We start from the raw sequence: 26919 nt of genomic DNA, 5'->3' as shown, positions 1-26919 counted from the left end.
AAACGTCATAGTATAGTTAGGCATCAAAATTGACCAAAAAAAGTCATACTTTAGTATGACCTCAAAATGTCATAAAAAACGTCATAGTATAGTAAGGCGTCAAAATCGGCCAAAAAAATTCAAAATTTTTTTCGGCCTCAAAATGTCATAAAAAACGTCATAGTATAGTAAGGCGTCAAAATGTCATCAAAAACGTCATAGTGTAGTAAGGCGTCAAAATCGGACAAAAAAAGTCAACATTTTTTTCGACCTCAAAATGTCAGAAAAAACGTCATAGTATAGTATGGCGTTTTTTTCGGGCAAAAAAAGTCAAATTTTTTTTCGGCCTCAAAATGTCATAAAAAACGTCATAGTATAGTAAGGCGTCAAAATCGGACAAAAAAAGTCAAAAATTTTTTCGGCCTCAAAATGTCATAAAAAACGTCATAGTATAGTAAGGCGTTTTTTTCTGGCAAAAAAAGTCAACATTTTTTTCGACCTCAAAATGTCATAAAAAACGTCATAGTATAGTAAGGCGTCAAAATGGGCCAAAAAAAGTCAAATTTTTTTCGACCTCAAAATGTCATAAAAAACGTCATAGTATAGTAAGGCGTCAAAATCGGCCAAAAAAAGTCAACATTTTTTTCGACCTCAAAATGTCATAAAAAACGTCATAGTATAGTTAGGCATCAAAATTGGCCAAAAAAAGTCATACTTTAGTATGACCTCAAAATGTCATAAAAAATGTCATAGTATAGTAAGGCGTCAAAATCGGCCAAAAAAATTCAAAATTTTTTTCGACCTCAAAATGTCATAAAAAACGTCATAGTATAGTAAGGCGTTTTTTTCTGGCAAAAAAAGTCAAAATTTTTTTCGACCTCAAAATGTCATAAAAAACGTCATAGTATAGTAAGGCGTTTTTTTCGGGCAAAAAAAGTCAAATTTTTTTTCGGCCTCAAAATGTCATAAAAAACGTCATAGTATAGTAAGGCGTTTTTTTCGGGCAAAAAAAGTCACATTTTTTTTCGGCCTCAAAATGTCATAAAAAACGTCATAGTATAGTAAGGCGTCAAAATGGGCCAAAAAAAGTCAAAAATTTTTTCGGCCTCAAAATGTCAGAAAAAACGTCATAGTATAGTAAGGCGTTTTTTTCTGGCAAAAAAAGTCAAAATTTTTTTCGACCTCAAAATGTCAGAAAAAATGTCATAGTATAGTAAGGCGTTTTTTTCGGGCAAAAAAAGTCTAATTTTTTTTCGGCCTCAAAATGTCATAAAAAACGTCATAGTATAGTATGGCGATTTTTTCAGACAAAAAAATTCAAAATTTTTTTCGACCTCAAAATGTCAGAAAAAACGTCATAGTATAGTATGGCGTTTTTTTCGGACAAAAAAAGTCAAAATTTTTTTCGGCCTCAAAATGTCATAAAAAACGTCATAGTATAGTAAGGCGTTTTTTTCGGCCAAAAAAAGTCAAAATTTTTTTCGGCCTCAAAGTGTCATAAAAAACGTCATAGTATAGTAAGGCGTCAAAATGTCATAAAAAACGTCATAGTATAGTAAGGCGTCAAAATCGGACAAAAAAAGTCAACATTTTTTTCGACCTCAAAATGTCATAAAAAACGTCAGTATAGTATGGCGTTTTTTTCGGGAAAAAAAAGTCAAAATTTTTTTCGACCTCAAAATGTCATAAAAAACGTCATAGTATAGTATGGCGTTTTTTTCGGACAAAAAAAGTCAATTTTTTTTTTCGGCCTCAAAATGTCATAAAAAACGTCATAGTATAGTAAGGCGTTTTTTTCGGGCAAAAAAAGTCAAATTTTTTTTCGACCTCAAAATGTCATAAAAAACGTCATAGTATAGTATGGCGTTTTTTTCGGGCAAAAAAAGTCAAAATTTTTTTCGGCCTCAAAATGTCATAAAAAACGTCATAGTATAGTAAGGCGTTTTTTTCGGGCAAAAAAAGTCACATTTTTTTTCGGCCTCAAAATGTCAGAAAAAACGTCATAGTATAGTATGGCGTCAAAATCGGCCAAAAAAAGTCAAAATTTTTTTCGACCTCAAAATGTCATAAAAAACATCATAGTATAGTATGGCGTTTTTTTCGGGCAAAAAAAGTCAAATTTTTATTCGGCCTCAAAATGTCATAAAAAACGTCATAGTATAGTAAGGCGTCAAAATCGGACAAAAAAAGTCAACATTTTTTTCGACCTCAAAATGTCATAAAAAACGTCATAGTACAGTAAGGCGTCAAAATCGGCCAAAAAAAGTCAACATTTTTTTCGACCTCAAAATGTCATAAAAAACGTCATAGTATAGTTAGGCATCAAAATTGGCCAAAAAAAGTCATACTTTAGTATGACCTCAAAATGTCATAAAAAATGTCATAGTATAGTAAGGCGTTTTTTTCGGGCAAAAAAAGTCAAATTTTTTTTCGACCTCAAAATGTCATAAAAAACGTCATAGTATAGTAAGGCGTCAAAATCGGCCAAAAAAATTCAAAATTTTTTTCGACCTCAAAATGTCATAAAAAACGTCATAGTATAGTAAGGCGTTTTTTTCGGGCAAAAAAAGTCTAATTTTTTTTCAGCCTCAAAATGTCATAAAAAACGTCATAGTATAGTAAGGCGTCAAAATGGGCCAAAAAAAGTCAAAATTTTTTTCGGCCTCAAAATGTCATAAAAAACGTCATAGTATAGTAAGGCGTTCTTTTCTGGCAAAAAAAGTCAAAATTTTTTTCGACCTCAAAATGTCAGAAAAAACGTCATAGTATAGTATGGCGTTTTTTTCGTGCAAAAAAGTCAACTTTTTTTCGACCTCAAAATGTCATAAAAAACGTCATAATATAGTATGGCGTTTTTTTCGGGCAAAAAAAAATTAAATTTTTTTTCGGCCTCAAAATGTCATAAAAAACGTCATAGTATAGTAAGGCGTCAAAATCGGACAAAAAAAGTCAACATTTTTTTCGATCTCAAAATGTCATAAAAAACGTCATAGTATAGTAAGGCGTCAAAATCGGACAAAAAAAGTAAAAAATGTTTTCGGCCTCAAAATGTCATAAAAAACATCATAGTATAGTAAGGCGTCAAAATCGGCCAAAAAAAGTTAACATTTTTTTCTGCCTCAAAATGTCATAAAAAACATCATAGTATAGTATGGCGTTTTTTTCGGGCAAAAAAAGTCACATTTTTTTTCGGCCTCAAAATGTCATAAAAAACGTCATAGTATAGTAAGGCGTTTTTTTCGGGCAAAAAAAGTCAAATTTTTTTTCGACCTCAAAATGTCAGAAAAAACGTCATAGTATAGTATGGCGTTTTTTTCGGACAAAAAAATTCAAAATTTTTTTCGGCCTCAAAATGTCATAAAAAACGTCATAGTATAGTAAGGCGTTTTTTTTCGGGCAAAAAAAGTCACATTTTTTTTCGACCTCAAAATGTCATAAAAAACGTCATAGTATAGTAAGGCGTTTTTTTCTGCCAAAAAAAGTCAAATTTTTTTTCGACCTCAAAATGTCATAAAAAACGTCACTTTTTTTTCGGACAAAAAAAGTCAAAATTTTTTTCGACCTCAAAAATGTCATAAAAAACGTCATAGTATAGTAAGGCGTTTTTTTCGGGCAAAAAAAGTCAACATTTTTTTCGGCCTCAAAATGTCATAAAAAACGTCCTAGTATAGTAAGGCGTCAAAATCGGCCAAAAAAAGTCAACATTTTTTTCGACCTCAAAATGTCATAAAAAACGTCATAGTATAGTATGGCGTTTTTTTTCGGCAAAAAAAAATCAAATTTTTTTTCGGCCTCAAAATGTCATAAAAAACGTCATAGTATAGTAACGCGTCAAAATCGGACAAAAAAAGTCAACATTTTTTTCGACCTCAAAATGTCATAAAAAACGTCATAGTATAGTATGGCGTTTTTTTCGGGCAAAAAAAGTCAAATTTTTTTTCGGCCTCAAAATGTCATAATAAACGTCATAGTATAGTTAGGCATCAAAATTGGCCAAAAAAAGTCATACTTTAGTATGACCTCAAAATGTCATAAAAAATGTCATAGTATAGTAAGGCGTTTTTTTCGGGCAAAAAAAGTCAAATTTTTTTTCGACCTCAAAATGTCATAAAAAACGTCATAGTATAGTAAGGCGTCAAAATCGGACAAAAAAAGTCAAAATTTTTTTCGGCCTCAAAATGTCATAAAAAACGTCATAGTATAGTAAGGCGTTTTTTTCTGGCAAAAAAAGTCAAAATTTTTTTCGACCTCAAAATGTCAGAAAAAACGTCATAGTATAGTATGGCGTTTTTTTCGTGCAAAAAAAGTCAAATTTTTTTCGACCTCAAAATGTCATAAAAAATGTCATAATATAGTATGGCGTTTTTTTCGGGCAAAAAAAGTCAAATTTTTTTTCGACCTCAAAATGTCATAAAAAACGTCATAGTATAGTAAGGCGTTTTTTTCGGGCAAAAAAAGTCAAAATTTTTTTCAACCTCAAAATGTCAGAAAAAACGTCATAGTATAGTAAGGCATCAAAATCGGACAAAAAAAGTAAAAAAAATTTTCGGCCTCAAAATGTCATAAAAAACGTCATAGTATAGTAAGGCGTCAAAATCGGCCAAAAAAAGTCAAAATTTTTTTCGACCTCAAAATGTCATAAAAAACGTCATAGTATAGTTAGGCATCAAAATTGGCCAAAAAAAGTCATACTTTAGTATGACCTCAAAATGTCATAAAAAATGTCATAGTATAGTAAGGCGTTTTTTCGGGCAAAAAAAGTCAAATTTTTTTTCGACCTCAAAATGTCATAAAAAACGTCATAGTATAGTAAGGCGTCAAAATCGGCCAAAAAAAGTCAACATTTTTTTCGACCTCAAAATGTCATAAAAAACGTCATAGTATAGTAAGGCGTCAAAATCGGACAAAAAAATTCAACATTTTTTTCGACCTCAAAATGTCATAAAAAACGTCATAGTATAGTATGGCGTTTTTTTCGGGCAAAAAAAGTCAAATTTTTTTTTGACCTCAAAAATGTCAGAAAAAACGCCATAGTATAGTAAGGCGTTTTTTTCGGGCAAAAAAAGTCCAAATTTTTTTCGACCTCAAAATGTCAGAAAAAACGTCATAGTATAGTATGGCGTTTTTTCCGGACAAAAAAGTCAAAAATTTTTTCGGCCTCAAAATGTCATAAAAAACGTCATAGTATAGTAAGGCATCAAAATCGGCCAAAAAAAGTCATACTTTAGTATGACCTCAAAATGTGCCAAAAAACGTCATAGTATAGTAAGGCATCAAAATTGGCCAAAAAAATTCAAAAATTTTTATGGCCTCAAAACGTCATAAAAAACGTCATAGTATAGTAAGGCGTCAAAATCGGCCAAAAAAAGTCAAAATTTTTATTGACCTCAAAATGTCATAAAAAACGTCATAATATAGTAAGGCATCAAAATCGGCCAAAATAAGTCATAGTTTAGTATGACCTCAAAATGTCATAAAAAAACGTCATAGTATAGCAAGGTGTCAAAATTGGCCAGAAAAAGTCAAAATTTTCTTTGACTTCAAAATGTGATAAAAAACATCATAGTATAGTAAGCTGTCAAAATCGGCAAAAAAAAGTCATACTTTAGTATGACCTCAAAATGTGCCAAAAAACGTCATAGTATATTAAGGCATGAAAATCGGCCAAAAACACAAACACACACACTCATCACTGTGTCTGCCATCAGGTACTGGAAGTCCACGAGAACTTGGACAAGCAGGTCCCTGAGGATTATGAGGACGATCTCAGTGAGAAGGAGAAGGCCATTGTGCGAGAGATGTGCAACGTAAGTTCAACACTTGCCCTCCATCCCAGACTGTTCTGCTCCTACTGTCCCACTGTGGTCAACAAGGGAACCTTATATCCACAATGTTCCTATTTGTTCTGTTTGTCGATCAGTGTTTTGAGTTCTCCTCTACCGGGTGCAAATCAGGTCAGGCTGTGTTCACTAATGAGGAACCCTCATTCAAACTCATTTGATTTGGGATGACACTTGTAGCGGTGACCTGGGCACGGAGCTGCTAGCGCTTTCCTTCTTTCTCTCTCTGTTTCCTCCCCTTCGCCCACTCCCCCATCCTCACCCCTGCTCAAAAGCCAACTCTAAACTGGAAGATCTAAATAGAGGCTCGTAGTTGAGCTGTCAGAGCAATTAAACTGGAGCGGCAGGGAAAAGAGCACTCCCCCACCCCCCAGCTCCACCCCCTCCATTCTTCCTCTCCTCCGCTCTCCCCCTTCATCTCTCTCCATCTTCCTCTGTTGGTGCTGAAAGGCCTGGTTCGGGATAAAAAGGTCCGTTGATTAGAGAGAGAACGGGAGCCGGCCTATCTGGGCCCGGCAGAGGTATGTGACGGGCCTGGAATCTGGGGAGCGCTACAATAGAACCTCTGTAATATAACTAGGGTCCCCCAGGGGCCCCTCTCACTCACTCACAGAGAGATCTCAGCACCAGAGAGCAGCCTCACAGAAACAGAAGACAGATACAGATACAGAGATAACGCTACTGTAATGTGTGTGTGTGCTGTCTTTGCAGCTCAGTCAAACTGTGAGCATTTGAAGTTTTCTCTCTTGAAGAAGAAAGTCTTTTTTTTTTCAATGCCTAGCCTTACCCTTTCAGTCTCTGCCTCTATGTCTCTTTCTGCACGTCTCGCTCTTCCTCTTCCCATCTTCCTCTTCCCCCTCTCAACTTCTCTCTCTCTCCGCTTCTGTTTGCAGGTGGTGTGGAGAAAGCTGGGTGATGCAGCAGGATCAAAGCTGTCCATCAGACAACACCTCTCTGGGAACCAGTTCAAAGGGCCGCTGTAGCATGGCAACCACCTAGAGATGGAGAGACAGAGAGAGATCAGGATCTACAGTACTTACACTCACCTGAGAACACCTCTTACAACCTGCGCCTACACGACCCAACATGCCGTGCTCCTTACTGCCTACAATACCTAGCATTCCTTCAATAAACACTCTCTTAAGACTGGCTAAGATGGCCACAAAATGGACCTGTTAGTCACATGTACCACTTTACGTGTACAACATGTTTTTATCTCTCAGAGCTTATGTTGACAACTGGCAGCTAGTTTCACTGATTTGCCACTTTTCCTCGTTGGTTTGGAGGCTTCCGGCTACACTATTATCTCTCTCTCTCTGCAAACTGCTACAAACATACACCACTTACAGTCCTTCAGAGCATAGCTAAGCTACATTAAGCTAGCGATATGACATGGTTTCAGACACGGGACTGATGAGGCCGCAGGGGCAGAAATCTCTTCTCATGTTGCTGGGATGTGAAGGCAACATTGTGGCGGTATCTTCAGATAAGTTTTGATAGTACCTCCTATAGAGACCCTAGCTCCTGTCACATGTATCGCCCCCACCCACCCCCAGTGGTCAACACATATAACTAGCATTAGCAATTCTGAAGTGTTAACTAAGTGAAACCCACTGTGACCTAGCGCCTTTTGCTCATAAGACAAGTCTATGGATAATGAAGTCTAGAGATCACTGTTAACTTGTGTATATTATGTATAAAACCATGGCACTACTTCATTGTTATTGTTGATTTTACTTTTATCTATTTTGTATTCTAGCGTGGCCATGTGATCAATGATTTAGTTTGAAAAGCACACACAACCGGACCTTAAACAGGGTTTGATTTTGGTAATTAACCTTTTTTTTTTTTTTTTAATTCTTTTCCAGATGAATTATTATTATTCCTGTAACTCTGTAACCTCTGAAAATGCATCAAGGCCATTCTGAGTGAAACCATCTCAATGAGTTGACAGATTAATTTTCTTACTAAAATTTGTATGCTGTGTGCATGCTTGACAATCATTTTCTCAGGTTGGGAGGGCTACAGCTTTACCTTTGCCCATCGGTGACTGCGAGAGCGTTGGCGTGCGTATGTGTGTGACTGTGTGGAAGGAGACTGACTGGTTCTCTTGCAGCTGTAGCATCTGCCTGTGAGTCCTCTTTTCTGGTTTTTTTTTTTGAACCCTGGTTACAACACGGTTGAAGAATGCTGAAGACATTTGCTGAATCCATACTAAAAGCATCTTCTCGTTAATAAAACTTTCAAGGCCAAACACTAAACATTAAGTTAGGTTTGGATCGCTTTTTGGATTGTTCTGAATTTAGCATTTTATATCTCAGTAGACGAAAAGGTCACTTAAACTCAGACCTTTTCTGTAGTCATGGATTCAGCAGGTGTGTTTATGCAGCGCATGTTTCTTAAAGTTGAATCTTCTTTTTTTGTCTTAGAATATGAGAGATAAGTCTTCCCTTAGATGTCTTCAGAAAACACTAACATTTAAAATGAGTATTTCTTGATGTCAGAGTGAACAAACACTGTTTGTCAAAGTATAGCCAGGTGTCAGATAGAGATGGGAGTGCTATCAGTAACTGATCAGTCATATTTTGATTTTGTCAGATTTACTCCGTAAAGTTGTCTGATAGGTTAGTTTAATGACTGACAGCTCAGGCTCTCCCATCTCTAGTGTTATTTGTTCCAAATTAGAACATGTCTGAGGCTGCCTGCCATGCGCCTCTGTTCTCTCAAATAATGGGTCAAAAAATATATATATAAATCAGAGTATGGTTTTTTTAAAAGTGTCCTTTTTTCTAGGAACTGATTTGAAGCCATGATACAATTTTGAATACTTTATATATGGCATTTGATTTGAGATGTGCCACATTTTTTTCTGCATGGTGTTTTGATTTGGAACCCAATTGTCTTTTTCTTTTTTTAAACATCTATAGTGTTAATTTTTTTTCTGCCTATATGCTAAAACCACAGTACAGAATTCTAGAATCTACAGCGTAAATAAATGTCAATTCCTGCAGTAACTAGCATGGCTGTAACTTCTTTTCATGAAATTCACTGATGAGTATTTGACAGGTGAAAAGAAAACATAAAATAGGCCACTTTTAGAAAAATTTGGGAGAAAATAAAACAAAGTTGGTAAATCGTTCTGTGAACTGTGGTCTTGATTTGATGAAACAAACACTTTTGCAGGCATGCTGTCATCCTCAGTGGGTGAGCAACGCTGCCCTCTGTTGGTAATGAATTGGTAATAAAATTTAGACTTTTCCCAGTGAGGTTCTGTGCATCAGATAAAAGTCAGTTTTGACATAACGGTAGCTAAAAGTAATGGATAAACAGTTGAAATAGTTGTGATCAGTGTGATGCAGCTGGACTCACTCTGTCCAGCTGCATCACACTGATCACAACTATTTCAACTGTTTATCCTTAAAACTGACTTTTATCTGATGAACAGAACCTCACTGGGAAATCAGCACATTTTCACCTTAAATAGACTGAAAACATACTCAGTTTAAAGTAGGAAAAGCAAGTTTTTTTTGTTTGTTTTTTGTCCTAAGTGCCACTCTGCAACAAAACCAAAGCTGCGTACGGGATACAGAAAAGCAAGGCCTGACTAAGGCACATATGGATAGAAAATCCCAGAAAAAAACATTGTCTAAATGAAAATATCAGATGTGTACAAATATACCTTAGACTATCCAGTGTTAGATGTGGTTGGTTTGATAACAGGGTCTCTGTTGTATAGTTAATTTGAGTTGCAGTTGCAGTAAATGGAACAGGAAATAAGAAATGAGCATGATAAAATAGAAAGACCTGACAGCATCTAATGTTAGCACAAACATCTCGCAGCACGACCTCAGTGTTTTCACAGAATAAAATGTAATAAGAGAGAAAGAATATACAGCATGTTTGAACACGCTCTACATTCGTGAACGTGTCTGAATATACAGCGTGTTCTTCTCAGTCCTTCTGTGCGATGGTCCTGTTTGAGGCATGTTAAACCATCTCAAGATTTTGTTATGCTCTGTAAACACTGGGAATGTGGAGAAAACAAAAACAACACTGAGGTGGCTGGGAATGCAGCAAAACCAAAACACAATATCAGGGAGATGGAATACACAAGGAAATATAAGACTCAACCTTTGATCCTCTCAAAGATAAAGCAAAATGTACATTTCATCTCCCTACAATTAGTGAATGAGTTTGACACTAAAAAAAAAGAGAAACACAAAAGAAATTTCAGGGTGCCCTAATTTCCTGGTACACTCCCAGAACAAAAACAATGAGTGGACAGTGTTTGTTACAAGATCCTGGAACAGGGTACAGCAAGTTCCATCCTGTGCACTTTTAACTCGCTTATTTCAAAATATTTCAGGATTCTAACTGCAAACTTTCGGCACCTCCTCTGGTTCTCGTAACAATACTGTCCAAACCTCACTTTTCCTTTCAAGTCTATTGCTGATAAGCCTTTATTCACAACCCCAGGAGCTGTTTATCACAAGTCGTCCTGGAGGTGAAAAGGCTTTTCCTTTGTTTGTACCAGAATAACACAAGTTCCTGGTTGTTCTTCCTCTTCAGAGAGCTTTCCCTCCCCAGTGGTGGCTCTGCACAGCCTCAGTTCACAGACTGTTTTAGCACTCTCATCTCATCCACCCACCACGGTTCAGGGGCATGCCAGGGGGAGGGGGCAGGGGGACTTGTGACTGTCCTGGGGGCACAGGTGGCGGAGGAGGGTACCCAGCAGGTGGAAGGCCTATCCCTGGAGGGGGTACGTGGCCTGGTGGCATACGCGGAGGCGGTGGTGGAGGGTAACTGTTGTAACCTGGAGGCGGATAGGTCGGGGGCAAGCTGGGTGGTGGGTAGGTGGAAGGAGGAGGCGGAGGGCCTGGAGGTGGTGCTGAGGGGGGCGGATAGACATGGGGGTGGTATGGCGGTATCGGGGGTGCATAACTGGGCGGCATGGGGGCATAAGAGGGACCCTCTGTCTTCATCATCGACTGCAGGTTCTGATAGCCCTCCCCAGACATGTAGGAGCTGGTGGTGGACATGATGTAGTTGGAGGGCGGAGGCGGAGGAGGGCGATGGGGAAGGGGAGGAGGCTGGTGTGGAGGTGGGGCGTGAGGGGGAGGAGGGGCGGCCTCACTTCCTGGTTCTGCTTCTGTAGGAGGCGCTGGAGCAGGAGCTTTTCGGTCTAGTGAGCGACGGAAGACAGCAAAGAGAAAACAACTTGTTAGAAATTCTCTGTTTTCTTGGCCACAAGTAACAGAAGGCCACTCATTCCCCCATGATCTCAAATAACCTCTCCATTCCCAGACAGTGAGCACATAGCCAGACCACGACTGCCAGGCTTCAGCCACATGGGAGGTCTCATTATCAGGCTCAAGCACTAATCAGATTGGTCTGGGAGAGGTTAGGAGAATGTGTGTGTTGGGAAACATAATGTCCAGACGAGATGCTGGTTATGTAAGCGGACTGAGAGGACTAAAGACTTTGGGTTGCTTTCTGAGCTTGAGTCCCAGGCAGGGGGTCCAGGCTGCTCATTATGGGCCAATTTGGTGACACACGCAAACAGGCAGCGGGATTTCGAGAGGGCGTCAGCACATACCTATGCTCTACTGCAATCAAAATCGAAATCATTGGAACTTCCTCACAAATCAGACTGGAGGAGGAGGGCAGCAGACAGTTACCTGAGGGAGGCTGCGATGTGGGCAGAGGGGGCATTGGGCTCTCCAGTCGAGGAATCTTTGACCCAACTTGTTCTGTAAAAAAAAAAAAAAAAAAAGTAAATAAAATGCAAAAGCTTTTTAAAATCAGGAGGTCATTTTGCTGTAGTCTTGAATACTCACAAAATCCTAATGAAAAACCTGTATAGGCTGTTAGAAACCCACATGAACAGAATTTTGCCTTCATGAGTCTTAACAAGAAAGTTACCTGGAGCCTTTGGTTCATCTTTGGGGGATGTCTGAAACAAAAAAAAATGCAAATACTCAGTGTCACTTTGATGTAGGTTATGCTGAGCAAGGGACTTTCCATTGGTCATAGTTTTCAGCCGCCAACAGCGTAATTCAAGTGTATACTCACATGTGAGCGTTTGAGCTGGCGTGCAGGGCTGCCACCCTGAGGGGAAGTCTTCTTTGGTGGTGGGGGAGGAGGGTTGGAGGCCGGGGGTTGTCCCTGTGGAGCCGGAGGAGCAGGGATCGCAGGAACAGGTACCCGCTCCTTCTCCTGCATCTGCTGAGGGATGGGCTTGTTGCCTTGAGAGTACAAGTCCAGGATCTGGTGGCAAATGTCTGGAAAACACAGATGTTTTTGTTGAGACATATTTTAAAGCAGATGAAACAAGTATCACAGAAAAGGCATGAAGTTTCAATGGCTTCATGATGAGCACCTTCAAGCAGCTCAACCGGGACGTCTTGGACAAACTGCTCCCACCAGCGGCGCGACGACTGCTTAGCGGTCCACTCCTGGATGTCAAACTTACACAGGCGGCCGGCCAGGTACATGACGGCTACTGCAATAATCTCTGGCTCCCACTGCAGAGACAGCATGGTGCAAAGGCTGGAAGGGAAACAGGCAAAATGATTCCAGTCACATCTGAGTTGTGTCAACAAAATGCTTTTGCAAAGATGATTTGAAACATTGAAGGACACTACTTATATATGTATATATACTGTTTATATATATAGTGATGTGTCTGTGCCACGAATGAATCGGCTCTTAGAGCCAGCTCTTGAAAACGCATTAGAGAAGTAAAAATAGTGACAGCAGGAAAAGAAGCAAAATCTGGAACCATTTCAATTATATTGAAAATACAAAGGCAGAGTGTAGAGTCTGCAAGAAAAGTATTTCATATAGAACCGCTTCCACAAACAACCTGCACAGGCACCTGAGAATTGTTTGTTTAAAATTTGTTAAAAAGAAAAAAGCTGAAAGTTGAACACTGTTAAAAGTTGAATTGTAAATAATTGCTTTTTGTATTTTTTATCATTTATTTTTTATGTGGAGTAAATGAAGGCACTAAAAAGAGCCGGCTCTTTTTAGTGAGCCGAGCCAAAAGAGCCAGTTCTCTAAAAAGAGACCAGAATTCCCATCACTACTTATATACTCTTGAAATTATTCAATAATTTCTTTTAGGGTTTTGCTTTTATTTGCCAACACACAGCAGAGAGGCAGACAGGAAATATGGGGGAGAAAGAGTAAAGAAGCTGACAGGCAACAAAGCTCCTTGGCCGGATTCAAATCGAGGACATTGCGGTTATGTGGTAAGCGTCTTAAACCACATGGAACTGTGATGACCCCATTTATCTGCTCATCAATGCACAATATTTACCAGCTGAGTTATGTAACAGTGTTAAACATGACAAATGCATGACACACTACACTACAGAAGAAAGAGTGAGGCTGAGAAATAGTGTTTACATGCCAGCTGCTCACCTGTCGTTGACAAACGTCCATGCCATTTGCAGCACCTTGCACACTTTATTCTTCTCCCCTATGACAACAGGACAAAAACATAGCATAGGCTTTACTGGTTCCTAGCATAGTAATGTACCAGACTTTGCATGGATCTGATGCCATGCTTATCCCATCTCACCTTTGAGCTGCTTGACGTAGCGCAGCAGGAACATGTAGGGGTGCTCCACCTGCAGGTCAAATTTGATAGTCTGGAGCAAGATTCTCTCTAACACCATCACCTCTTCCTGCAGAAGAAAATACAAATATGTGAATTAGTCCTGTTGGCAGGAAATCTGAACTACATACTTGTAACTTTTAAGGCCATGAGTGTTGACAGAATCCCACAACGTAAGATTACTGTATGGCTGCTTGTTACAGCAGATTAACAGAGATTAGGCTGTGGCATGTTTGTTTTGTTTATTCTTTCTAGAACGACATGATATTATGACAGGGCTCTGTAATACTGGTTTACAACAGATTTTACGTTAAGACTATTATTTTCTTTTCTGAACTCAGTGACCACAGCACATTCCCTGATGGAGACAGAAAGGTAAAGTATAACGTCCCATTGCACTTACAATGTCCAGTGTTAACAGGAACAATGTTTCAAGACAACAGAGTGAAAATAAAAGACACTGCACCTTCGGGTCATCTCCAAACTGGGCAAACTGCACATCATTCAGCAAGCTGCGGGCAGTTTTGATGATGTCTTTACACTTCTTTGGGGTTTCCTCCACTTTCCCTGCCAGGAAAAGACAGCAAGCACCCGTCACCTGTTGAGACAAAAATCACAACATTCATTCATTCACATTTAGTCCACTTCCAGGAATGAGGAAAAAATAAACTTAACCACCAACTGAACTTACATATCTGGGGAACTGCTTGAAGGAGTGAAACATGTAGAAGCGGTGGAAATATATGATGCCAGTTGCCAGTGTGTCATAGTGACTGATGGCTGTCAAGGACATCACGGAAACCATTTGCAGTTATTTGCACATTTGTCAGATATAAGCAGTCATATAATATAAATTCTAACAAAAACATGCTTCAATATGACTGTTCTGCAATAAACATTACATACAATAACTCAGCATTGCTTCCTGCAAACTATTCATGTGAATGTCTTCACAATATTAAAGGAGTGAAGTAAAAATAACTGTATGCGGTAATTAAGTTGTATAATTTCTTCATGTGGGTGTCATGTTTCATTTACTGTATTTTCATCAGGAATAAACTGAACTATGTGGAACTGATTTATCTTATAGTCTTATAGTCTTCAAATCTTGTAGTATTCTTATAGTATTCAAATCAATCCATCAATCAGTCAGTCAATCAAGGATACAGGCCAAGTCGTGTCCCCACATCAAATATGAAGCGGGCTCCTTCTCGGCGATACCGAGCCTCTGTGCCAGGGTCCAGGCCCTCAGACTGAGACGGGGTGTGGGCCAAATCCTTCTTGTCCCAGTACCAACATGGCTTGATGTGGTCCAGGATAGCTTGGCCAGTCATTGAAAAGTTCTCCTTGGATTCCTTCATTGGTTGAGGAGAAGCAACGGTGGACGGGCCCGCTGCACTGGACGGCTAAGAAAGCAAACAACAACAACAAAAAGCTGCAATTAAAACCATTCTTACCCATTAGCACTTGGCTTTCAAAAGATTTCGTACCTCAGCATAATAATATGGGTTATTATGGTAAACTGTTTAATTGCGAGAGAGATCACTATTTATCTGTATGACTTTAGCTCCTGTCCAGTTTTTGTAGAGGTGACTAAGCTAGCTGTAACACTTTGAAACAGGAGAGCAGCAAAGAGAAAACAGATTGTGACGAGGACGTAATGTTTAGCACTTCCTCTCTCATTCATTCATGAGTAAACTGCGCCTGCCGATAAGGTTGTAGCTATGAATACAGCAAAACATAACTTATAAGACATACTGAACAGATTAGTGGGGATGTCGACAGCAGTGGAGACGGTCTCCTCTCAATCCGCCTAACGAAACTGTTAGCTTCTTGCTAACATTCGCTAATGTTAGCGGTGCTAATGATAACTTAAAGTTAGCTTCCTGAGACTAAATAACAAGCCGTGCTTGATCTTCTATTGTACGAATATGTGTTATAAGAGGCGCACGGGTAAGCTCGTTTAAAACACACCAAGCAGGTTAAAATTACCGAAGCTTTCACGATAAAGGAAGTCAAACTTGTCTCTTTAGCAAGCTGACTGTCGCCGGCCGCCGCGGCGGCTAGCTAACTTGCTCCGCTCGAGGTCTTAGCAACGCTGAGACTGCAACCTGTAAAAAGTAGTTTGAATTCACCGCGGTAATCGTCCGTCTCTTGTGTAACGAAACACGAGTCTTACCTTTAACATGTAGCCGTCGGAGTAGATCACCCAAAACGGACAGCTGTATGAATAATCCGCAGTTATTCACAATAAGTTGGCTACCAAGTGATCAACAACAGTCCCCATCGTAACAAGGGCATCGCCATTGTGCAGTGCGTAGTGACGTCAGCCAACGGGCCGACGTCATTACGCAGGACATCTGGTACTCGTGTGCTTTGGTTAGATTTTTGTCTTTTCCTCCGCTAAATTAATTTGGTCAGTGCTCTCACTACTATTCCTGCTGATGGATAACTCCAAAGAAGATATACGTCTGATAAACTGATAAATATACATATTGTTTCTTAAGCAAGATGAAAATTTGTTATTTCCAATAATATCCACTAGAGGGAGACAAATAATTACCCTCGGACTTGTGCAGGACTGGGTTTTTGGCACATGCCGTCTACGACTTGACCAGGTACTTAAATAAAGATGTGTTACTTGCGAAATCAGCACAGGGTCTGTTTAAAAAAAATAAACTGGTACTTGTTTAAAAAGACAGGTGGTTCTCTGTAATCCTGCAAATTATTATTAAAAAAAAGGCCCCTGTATCAATACATTGAAGCAATACCATGATTTTGGAAGTGTTTTTGTCTGATATCTCAAGATATGCATATTTATTTGCGCCATTACAAAAATGATGTTTGACTGAGAGTGTAACATATAGGGAATACCATAAACATTGCCTTGTTTTACAAGTTAAAGGTTACATGGTACAGCCAGTTGTAGCCATGAATTAAACTTTAAGATGACCAAAATAGGAATACTTGGATGCTTTTATCTGCACATCAAGTCAAAACCATTGATATGCTTTATATACCTGTAGGCTATGGCTTTGAAATGCAGAAAATCAAAGAGTAGCAACATTTTAGAGCAACATAAAAACAAAACATGGATTTAATGATTGAAGATTTTATGGTAAATGTGGAAAACAGTATTAATTAGAATAAAGATAATTTTTCCTTTGACTTTTGAAGTTCATATGTCCAAAAACTCATGATGGTCATCCTCCCCTTCGATTGCTTTAAATGTGACAGTGTAAGTGTAGACTACATGTAACATCTTGTGCCCTCTTCGTTCCCCTCCCAGCCTCACTTCAGAGAAAAAAACCAGTATTGAATCATTTACTTGGTCCAAATTAAAATTTGGAATCTGCATGCATTATATATTCACCCGTGCTTGGACAAATCCTCTTAACTGTGGGAGAAATTGTCAGGATGTGTCCTGTAGAAAAGTAAGAGCCTTGTCTAGTTGTATTGCCCGTAGCAAGGGAGCATCTCAATCTGCCACTCAAGTCTACACACACACACACACCACAGTAAATCAGCTTATGAATAATATATACTTGTACTTTCTTTATTAATATTAAACATTGCATAATGAAGCACCGACTATAAGCAAATCCCAGAGCAATATTCATATTACCATGAGCTGTCCTAGAGTGGACCTTTCATTGTTTATGTCAGTCTTGTCACATTGTGGTTAAACACATCAAAACGGCTGCTTTGACCGGTTCGTACACTTAACCTTGAGAACACAAAATCCTCTTTTTCTTCTTAAAAAGATATATTGTATTATATGATGTCTTCTTTCATATATGTTGGTCTATTTTAAGATATTAATGTTATTTTGGTATTCTTCAGAGAGTAAACAGATGGGAGATACATGAAAAATGGAAGATAAAAGGATATCAAGAAGGTTGTGACCCAGAATCAAAGCCAGTTAAGCTCCATGTACTTTTGGCCACTGATGTGCAAGGCTGAAACTTTGTCCTTGGGCTCATTTTTATGTTTTAACATAAATTATAAGTGCCTGGAATCTCCTTAAGTCTTGGGGTCATTTTGGAAAAGAGCCAAGATGTCAACATAATGTCTCTTGTTACTTGGACAAAGCTTTTATTTCAGCATATCCACATCTCTTGTGTAGGTAATGCCCCACAGTGTGTTCAGGTATCTCGCATTTAGCAATGGCATTTACCATGCGAGATGCATGTCTCCTTAGAGGCAACACTTTGGACTTAAAACCTTTCCTGTGTCCACAAGCAGGGTATTTGTGGTATGTTGGCCCTGTGCAACCCAGCTTAAACTGCCTTTGCCCGGAGCCAGCAGATACAAGCTATAATGGAGACATTGATGTATTATTGAGAAACCCATGGGTAAGGATCAAGGAGCTGCTTGCAGCCAGAAGGGATGGCAAGAGAGTGTGTGTGAACTCAGGATAATGTTTTCCTTCAGCATCCGCTGTGTCCACGACTGCTGTTGCTCTCTTGGCCTGATGCGAAGAAGAAGACATTTCATGTAATATCACATACCGAATTTATGCGCTCCAGTCAAAGCAATATGCTTGACAGCATGCTCGGCCTATCTGTGAAAGATAGCTGTTGTGCTGTAGTGTTTCCATGTGGAGTCTGCTGAGGTTATGTCTACTTGAGCCAGAGCTGAGATGACATTTCATTTATATAAATAATTACTGTCCTGAAAGTCCCCTAGGCCTGCCCTGAAGCAATCAAACTTCTAATGCTCTTAAAATTGCCCACCATGTTTTATTAATGGCGGACTATAAAATGTATTGCTATAGCTGCACACTTCTCTGCTGATCCACGAGGAAATAGTGTCAACTTTAAATGGCCTTATTAGGCCATTTCAGTTTTATTCAACAATGTATTTCAACCAAATTACAGCACATGCTTGAATTGTATGATATGGTTAAAAAAAAAGAACCTTGAGTATGTTCTTGTCTGAGCCGTAGCCCGTATAAAGCACTTATCTGTGCATACACCGATCTAAATGAATACAGTGAATTATGTGCAGAATGATTGCCCATTAGTGCCCTTAATTGCCACTGAGTGAACCTGATCTGCTCTTCGAGGACTCTCTTAGATTCTGAATTGAGGCTTCAATTCTAAAAATAAGAATAAAGCATAGTAACGCTGCGTTAAGGTATCACCCCCAAAACAGATTTGTCTCCTGACTGTGCCAACAGAGGGTACTGTTGCCTCACAACATGTTTAAATTATCCAAACAACAAAGATGCAGCATGCTGTTTTTCCCCTCTCTGATCCAGTGTGAGGAAATAGGCGTGCTTTGCATTCATATTAATCATGTGTAGTAGCCTTCTTTGGTCATTTACATGGCCCAGAATGCCACAATAACATAAAAGTATTAATTATCTAAATTAAAGGTGACCTTTAGACCCACATGGTTTATTTAGTCTGATCGAGGTGGTCCTGATATGCCAGTAATTTTAAAGCAATTTCCTTCTGATATGCCTGCAAAATTTCACCTGGCATTATATGAAAGGAGGAAAGTTGTAATAATCAGTAAAACTGATCAAAGCACAAAGGGGGGAAAAGCACTGTGAGAAAGGGGACATGATGATAAGACTGTTGGACATCACGCTCTTTTGAACAGAATGACCATTAGAGCTGACAAATGTTTAGGTGCACAGAGCATTTTGGGTGCTAAATTAACACTCCTTCAAAGGGCAGACAGTACCACCATGCCTTTGAGTGATGATTGCTTTTGTACTGGAGCTGAGCTAAGAGGAACCACCGCTAGCTGCCCTCGGTGTCCGTGTGTTGTTGTCCGCCGCCCTCACATGTCTGTGGTGCTTGTCGCGCAAACGTCACGGACCCACTTGAACTTAAATCCCATCCCACTCCAAGGAGGCAACCCCAACCACACACACACACACACACACTCGCACACAAAAACATAGGCTGTATATAGTCTGCACACACACATACACACACACACACACACACACACACAAATGCGGGGTCCTCCCAAACAGAGCCTCTTTCATCGTGTGAGTCAACAAGAAGTAGCCTCGACACTGTAGGAAACTGGGAAACATTGGACCTCTGCTTGTTGGACGACAAGGAGGAGGAGGTGTCTTGTCTGCCCGCCTGCTCTCGCTCTCTCTCTCTCTCTCTCCCTCTCTCAATCAGCGAGGCTACTGCCACCAGAGCCAAGAGTTGCCGTTCCGCGCACCGATGCCAAAACGCGCAGGAGGAGTCAGTGCCAAAGGGTCATTTTAGCGCACCACTGCTGAAATCGAAGGACTGTAGGGAATCCTAGAATAAACAGCAGCCATTCGACCCTAGATGATATAATCATATCATTAGAATTAAGAAAGGGGGAAAGGGAAAGGAGCCAAATAAGAGTCAATACATATCACCGGTGGAGTGCGCCGTACTTTATCTGTCACCACGGTCTCTGCAGAGGTGGGCTATCCAGGATTTTTTTTTATTTTTAATTTTTTCAAAAAGGTCATTGCAAAATATTACCTACCTGCGCACATATCAGCTCATCGGCCACTCATTGCCAACTGCTTCCCATAACTACACTTTGGCTTCCTCAATCCAGGTGTTGCGTCCTCCTCCGACGCTGCCGGACATTGTGGACAAACTGGTCTTCCATCCTTATTGCGCTCCTGTCCGACTCTTCACCTTCCGAACGCGCATCAAAGTTGCAGCTGAAGAGTGTGAATAGCAGCATAGGGATTAGGAGGAGGGAAAGTTGGTCTCCTGCGATCCAGAGAGGACCGACACCACGGTCCAAGCCGACTCCAAGTGCCGTTCACCGGGCGATGCCAGAGTAAATGCCGGGGCAATGTCCCGCCGCAAGCAGGTGAACCCGCAGCACTTATCGTTGACGCACAGGGAGACAATACAAGGTGAGTTTAATTCTTTAAAGTCTTCCCACTTCACAGTCTACATAATTAAGTTTTTAGGTTTATATGATTTATAGTTTGTCGTTATTTTTAGCTCCGATTTTCTGGACAAAACGAAAGTATTTACTGGGAAACAGATGCAAATGTTTTTAGTATTTGAGAACGCGCCAAATAAAGAGGCTAATTACTGACAACAACTCAGATCAGTGAAAATAAATTTACCATGTGATAAATAGAAAAAACACTACATCACATTGTTCATTTTAACATACGTTTAGACTCATTCCATGGGTTATTAAGGTTTAAAGTTTAAACCTTAATAAACACGTTTTTTTAATTAATACGGCTCAGTAATATTTCAAACGTGACCTTCGCAGCTTCATATGACTTTACTACGAGAGATGATCTAATGACAACAACAGTGGGACTGTCTGGCAAAGTGTGTGTGAGTGTGTGTGAGTGTGTGTTTGTGTGTGTGATTGAGTGTGCACGCACGTTCGTTGCGCGTGTAAGAGTGTGTAAAGCCAACATTTCATCACAACACAATTTTGCGTTTTTTTCCCCAGCATATTGCGACATGTGCCTCTGTCAGTCTTTATGTTTACTTTGTTAAACATTTTAATGGGTTTTAAATAGAGTTATTTACGTTGTGACTTTGCACAAGGTCACGTGCATCTTAATTTAAATGTATTTTTATTTTAAATAAAAATACATTTCTGTCAAACAAACACCACACACAAACACACACTCATACACTCGCACACACACACACACACACACACACATACAAACACAAACACACACACACACACACACACACACACTCAGATTTATTTTCCTTGATACATCCAGGCACATCTGTACTTTAAGATGACATTTTAAGAACACACCGAAAATCAGATGGTGCACGAAAATAAGTTCAGCTTGGGATCACACCGAAAACAGAAAGCATCACACACGAGTTGACGACAGTCTGAACTTTTATAGACGCGATATTTTAAAACCGAGGGTCAGAACTCGTTTGATGCTGCGACCCAAAAAAAACCCCCCCAAAAAAACAAAAAAGAAAAAAAAAAGAAAGAAAAAGAAAAAAGAAAAGAAAAAAGAAAAGATTATATTGCACAGATTAAATCTGAGGCAGGATTTTTTTGGAGGGGAGCATATGATTAAAAAGTCGCATAATCCAATTTCTAATCAATTATATGAATCTAACCTTCATCTCCCAGCGCTCTGCTTTGCCTAAATCCAATTTCATAGAGGCCTAATCTGGGTAATTCATTGCAGAAGTTCATGATGTAATCTTTGGCCAGTCTGTTTTGTGTTGAAAAGGGTTAGGCGCATTCCGTCCCACCCGACACATTTAGCATTTACACTAATCACTTATCCCATTCACTTTGTCTCTTTCTCTCTCATTGCACTGACTCTCCTCCAGTCGAGGTTTCACTTGAAATAATTACGGTCATTTCAAACGTAAAGGGCAACCTGAAATCTAAACGTTTCCTACAAGCAGTGTTTTTGTTTTCTGGATGAGAAAGTATGGTGCACCATCAGCAGATTTTAGGCAGATGACAAATATTGACCATCTTGATTATTGATCTGACTCTTAAATCTCTCGGCTGTCACAGTCACTGTCTGCCAGTTGATTAAGATGGAGACCCTCCAGCCCCCCCCCCCTTCCTCCACCCCCGTTGTATATTTTCGACTGTGCAAAATTTCTGCCATCTCTACAGTTTCACCTCAGGCATGTGTGTGTCTGTGTTTAACATTTACCTGCATGAATTATGACAAATAATTGAAACGTTTTGCGAATTTTCATTTGTCTTCAGGGAACTTGTACAAATTTGGACTAACTGTTAAATATTTGCCTCCCCTCCTTCCAGACATGGGTCACTTTGTTTGACATCTTTTGCATATTAGCCTAGTTACACAAAACCTTACAGCACCTGCTGTAAGGTTTTGTGTCAGCATATTCTTAAAACTTAACCTGTGGTGCTGAATGTAGATACTCACAGAATTAGAATGATAATTACTTTTCACAAATTAGCTTTAAATTTCTTAATTTCCTTGTTTGATCTGAAGCTGCACTCAAGCGACTCCAGGGTGCCTTTGTTCTTGCTTTCAGTGACTGCTTTTAGAAATCCTTGTGATCACAGCTGACCTGTCTGTAGAGACCTGAGAGTGTCAAACAACAACAACTAAAGCTGAGATATTTGTGAACGCTGGCAGACGTTTGATGTTCAGCTCGATCATGCAGAAGTCACTGCTGTGCTAAAGTGGCTATTTGAGCACGTACAGTAGGATGCTGAAAAGCTGGGCCGTCTGGAGGGCCTGATCTTGTCCTACCTGTTCTCTCACACTGCTTGTTGATCTGTGGCCTCAAACAGCGACAATGACCTGAGAAGCACAAGTACAAGATTAATAAAGGACTGGACTTGCAGGGTTTTTTTTTTTGTGTTCACTTGTAAAGTCACACAGGAGGTCACATGTCAAAACTGGACTATGAAGAGATATGTGAAAAGTCATTATTATTTGATTCCAGTAGTTCTTCCTCTCTGAGAGAACAATGTGTGTCTGTGTGCAGCTGTGTACAAAGATGCTATGTTTACCACATGTACAGGATATCTTAATAATGATACTGCATCTCTAGTTGTGATGGATGGAAAGCTTTTAATGTACCTATCATTCAGTGTCTGGAGGCTGCATGTGGTTTTGGGATGTTTCCCTAAGCTGGGTGGGTCTGGGGAGGACCAGGATCACACCTCGGGCTGGAGGATCTGAGACGCACTGGGGGAAAACCAAACTGTAATTTGATTGAGTCAACATATAATGAGAGCTTTGCATATGTACAGCAAGAGAACGTTTCAGAAACTGATTAAAAACAAACAAAAGTGGGTTTTGTTTGTTTTTAATATTTTTAATATTTTTAATATTGCGTCGTTATTGGGTCAGCTCGGTCTCGGGGCTTTACCACGTTTCAGTATCAGCTGTCAAGACCGGTCACAAGGTATCTCCTTAAACAAGAAATAATATGAAGTTTCTGCAGGGTGCCAGCATATATCAACCACATGTCAGATCAGGGGTTATTCGGTGTAACTGAACACAGCAGCCTTGTGCCCTGCAGCCATGGGCCTATAGGTCGTGCTCTACTTGGGAGCACAGAGAACCTGAAAATCAGCATATTTCTGGTCAGGCTTTTTGTGGAAGACTATGTACTGGAAATCTACTTGCCAGGCCAGACATTAAGAAGGACGTACATAAGTGAGTGTAACTGTTACGAATGCACGCAATGTGCAAGTATGCGCCAAAGAAAGCAGACACACACAGTCACAGACACACACACAGACGCAGCATATACTGTAAAACTGCACAAAAATGTCAAAATGCATTCGGACTGTTCATGTTCACACGCTAACAAATCACATGTAACAAGTTATTCTGTCGAAGCAGAATTTGACCTCCAGTTTGCAGTTCATCCTTTGTTTAATTAAGACTCTTGTGGGAAAAAAAAGGCAAACATCCCTTCTAGGCTTTTTGAGGCTCTTTCAGTCAATGATTCAGCTCGGAGTCACAACCGTGACAAAGAGAGACCTATCGTAGGAACATACTCATGTATTACTGACACATTAACATGGAACGACTGCTATTTAGCATCACAGGCCTCCCTTGCTCAGAAACCGGTAATTTTTGCAATCTAATATCAGCATTATTACAGAGAATTGTTCTCTGGATCCAGCCATGGAAACGCCTCGTGATAACTGTTTACTCTCCGAATTGGCATGCTACTTGTGAAACAGTTAATGTTTTCCTCTTTATTTGCACCATATGGCTGTCAAATGCTAGAGAGAAACCTACCGTACGCACTGCAACACCACAGTAAATATTCACACACATTGTGGTAAGCGGATGATAATCTCACAAGGGATGATTGGTGAGCGATTTATGATTTACTGTGAGGCATTGCAGTCTGTTCTCAGGTTTTCTTTCTACATTTCAATATTATTGAACACATTTAATCAATTTTGCAATGCTATAAAGCTTCTTTTCACTATTATTATTATACCTCTAAAATCATTTGGCAAATTTGATTTATGCCAACGAACGTCATGCCTCATAGCTTACAAGTCATTTATAGCGATTTGGTGACAAGTCACAGTCAGCTGCAGAGCTGTATTTTGCTCACTTTCAGGCTGATAATCTAAGATTTATGATAAGAAATGAGACTGCTACAGATTAAATGGTGATAAGATAATGAAACACACAGGCCTGGCCTTACACAACGCACACTGTTGCAGCTTTCCTTGGCAATCGCAGCCGAGAAAAAGGGATAGGCTAAGCGAGGCCGCTTGTTGTTTGAATTTTTGATTGCAACCATCTGCAACGTTGCTGGTGTCATTTATTTTCAATGACAGCGTGAATCTTACCCGGCTTTCCCTGTGGGGTTTACACATGTGTGATTGTGTGCGTTTGTGTATGCATGTGTTTTTTAGTTCAGCAAATGCAAGTGGAAAACAAAGAAAGGGAGACAGGTCTGGACCCATACACTGTGGTCGACTGTCATGTGAGTGCCCCTGACCTTACTCTGTCTTTACCAGCAGAACAGAATGTGCAGCTGGTATTAAAATGTTATATAAGGTCAGAACTTCAACAGAAAATAGTTTCACGGCTTTCCGTTATGCCGCTCAGAAGAATCTCATCGTCACATCATTAAATAAAAACAAATGTTTCACATCCAGCAAAGTGACATTTCTCCGGTTCTTATTCAACTCAGGGCAGAGCAGAACTTGTCAAACCATGTTGTAAATTTTTCTTTGCCTTCACCTTCACCTCAGGCACAATGAGACACCATAAAGAGAGATCAGTGAGACACAGGAGCATATAAGGACAGACACAATAATTAGGTATTAGAGGGGACTTATCGGGGCAATTAATGTCAGAGGATGTGGAAGGAATCCACAGTGCTAGTATATGTACTTTGGCATGTTTTACCTACCAAGCTTGTTTTACCTGGTCACTACTGTAAAAAAAAACACTGACGGGGGACATCACATTTACTGTATCATAGACCAACTTTGACAGTAAAAATTACAGTGCAACTGTTACCGAACTGTATGGCAAACATTTTGCTGTTTGGAATTAAAAAATATCTCAGCTGCAAATGAAACAATTCCTCGGCCTTTGACAACATTGTTTCTTCATTAAGTACTTTCTTGCCAGGCGTTTGAATATTTTTTGGGCTTTTACACAGATGGAAATATTGGTGAAAGAGGCCCATTGTCTTCAGCTGTGTCTCCCATCTGGTACACATTGTGCAGTGGCAGTGTGCAGCGGCAGCAGGCAGCAGGCAGCAGGCAGCAGGCAGCAGCAGTGGAGTGACTAACTGACTCTCTCCTCATCAAACTGATAGGGGGTGCTCTAAGGCTGCCTGACTTCACTCACACTTGATAAGGCAGAGTAGTAGGACTGTCACTGGGTGAATATAGCTCTGCATATATGTGTGTGTATGTGAGTGAGAGTGCGAAAGAAAGAGAGACCAAGAGAGAGAAATAAAGTGTGTGTGGTATCGTGTTAGACAGCTGGGTTTCATTGCTATCATCACGCCTTCTCAACGATGGCATGTTTGACAGTGCGTCTGCTATGCTCCCTTACCTATCAAGCATGTTCCTTTCACATAAGAGTTTATACAGAGGAATTAGACACTGTCTGTCGCGATGATAGGCTACTTTAGCGTGTTTTTCTTTCGTGTTTATGTTTCCATTTCAGTGTGTTTGTGTCCACGGTGATTTTTTTTCTTTTTTTTTTTCCTGCAAGCATTCCATGCTCGGTTCCATCTTGCACATGTTTTTTTCTCACACAGGTGAGCCTCAGAGAGGTTTCAGAGAGGGGTGCGGCTTTTAGAAGCTGTCCGACTGATATTCCAGTGGCATAGTGACAGTGCCAACGCCTGCTAATTTACTGCCTTCTGCCCCCAGGCCACATTACTCATCCATAGGTTAACAAACAGGCCCTACTCTACTTGTCTCTGTCTCTGAAATTGAACTTCAAATGTCCAGGTGTCTGTCAGCTCGTTGACTTGATGTTGCCTTTCTCTCATTTATGACTCTTGAGGATCTGGGTCTCATGCCACCTGTCTTGCTTTCAGAGACAGAAATTAGAGCACGCCATATTGTTTGTAGATATATTTCTTGCACAGTCCCACTGATATGCACTGCGCATATGCACACTTGCATGCATGCACGCAGTTACATTGCTCGTGTGAGCACTCTGGAACATTGCTTTATGTGAATTACGGTCACAAGCTGTGAACTGTAGGTAAATATGTGTTTGTGTTCTTTCTTTGCCGCCAAAGATTATGAGATGGAAATTATTTGGCAGGCATCCAGGAACCCATCGCCATTTAGAGAAAAGATATTTGGCATCGGATCATCACTCCAGGGAGAAGTGAGTGGACTGGAACGTGTGTGTGTGTGTGTGTGTGTGTGTGTGTGTGTGTGTGTGTGTGTGTGTGTGAGTGTATGTGTGGGTGGTTGGGTGGATGGGTAGGAGGGGTGATTCATAGCTGCAAAGAAATATTTGAAGTATTAAATTGGTAAAAACGTGTGTTACAT

At 39.9% G+C, this 26919-nt stretch overlaps 3 protein-coding genes across 8 annotated transcripts in view; 2 read left to right on the top strand and 1 right to left on the bottom strand.

Annotated features, from left to right (window-relative positions):
• Nucleotides 1–8954, top strand: part of ccdc85cb (coiled-coil domain containing 85C, b) — a 67581-nt gene extending 58627 nt beyond the window's left edge. For 3 of the 4 annotated variants that reach the window (XM_041064972.1, XM_041064970.1, XM_041064969.1), the window contains 2 exons: nucleotides 5688–5786; nucleotides 6713–8953. In XM_041064972.1, coding sequence (XP_040920906.1) covers nucleotides 5688–5786; nucleotides 6713–6802 — 189 coding nt within the window. In that variant the 3' untranslated portion in view covers nucleotides 6803–8953. Of the gene's footprint in view, nucleotides 1–5687; nucleotides 5787–6712 lie in introns of all 4 variants that reach the window. The other variant, XM_041064971.1, reaches the window with a different exon arrangement.
• Nucleotides 8955–9320: 366 nt separating this feature from the next.
• ccnk (cyclin K) lies at nucleotides 9321–15748 on the bottom strand. The gene is made up of 11 exons (XM_041064967.1): nucleotides 15620–15748; nucleotides 14608–14846; nucleotides 14132–14213; nucleotides 13907–14038; nucleotides 13405–13510; nucleotides 13245–13302; nucleotides 12199–12368; nucleotides 11892–12100; nucleotides 11742–11772; nucleotides 11498–11569; nucleotides 9321–11001 (listed from the first exon to the last, which is right to left on the bottom strand). The coding sequence occupies exons 1-11, from the start codon at nucleotides 15626–15628 to the stop codon at nucleotides 10451–10453; spliced, it is 1659 nt and encodes a 552-aa protein (XP_040920901.1). The 5' UTR covers nucleotides 15629–15748; the 3' UTR covers nucleotides 9321–10450.
• Nucleotides 15749–19452: 3704 nt separating this feature from the next.
• Nucleotides 19453–26919, top strand: part of bcl11bb (BAF chromatin remodeling complex subunit BCL11B b) — a 28528-nt gene continuing 21061 nt past the window's right edge. For 2 of the 3 annotated variants that reach the window (XM_041064272.1, XM_041064269.1), the window contains exon 1: nucleotides 19453–20317. In XM_041064272.1, coding sequence (XP_040920206.1) covers nucleotides 20254–20317 — 64 coding nt within the window. In that variant the 5' untranslated portion in view covers nucleotides 19453–20253. The remainder of the gene's footprint in view (nucleotides 20318–26919) is intronic. The other variant, XM_041064270.1, reaches the window with a different exon arrangement.

Source organism: Toxotes jaculatrix, chromosome 19 (genome assembly GCF_017976425.1).
Source record: "Toxotes jaculatrix isolate fToxJac2 chromosome 19, fToxJac2.pri, whole genome shotgun sequence".
NCBI classification, from domain to species: Eukaryota; Metazoa; Chordata; class Actinopteri; family Toxotidae; genus Toxotes; species Toxotes jaculatrix.
Note: the sequence above shows the minus strand (reverse complement) of the source record. Positions and strands in the feature narration are given on the sequence as shown.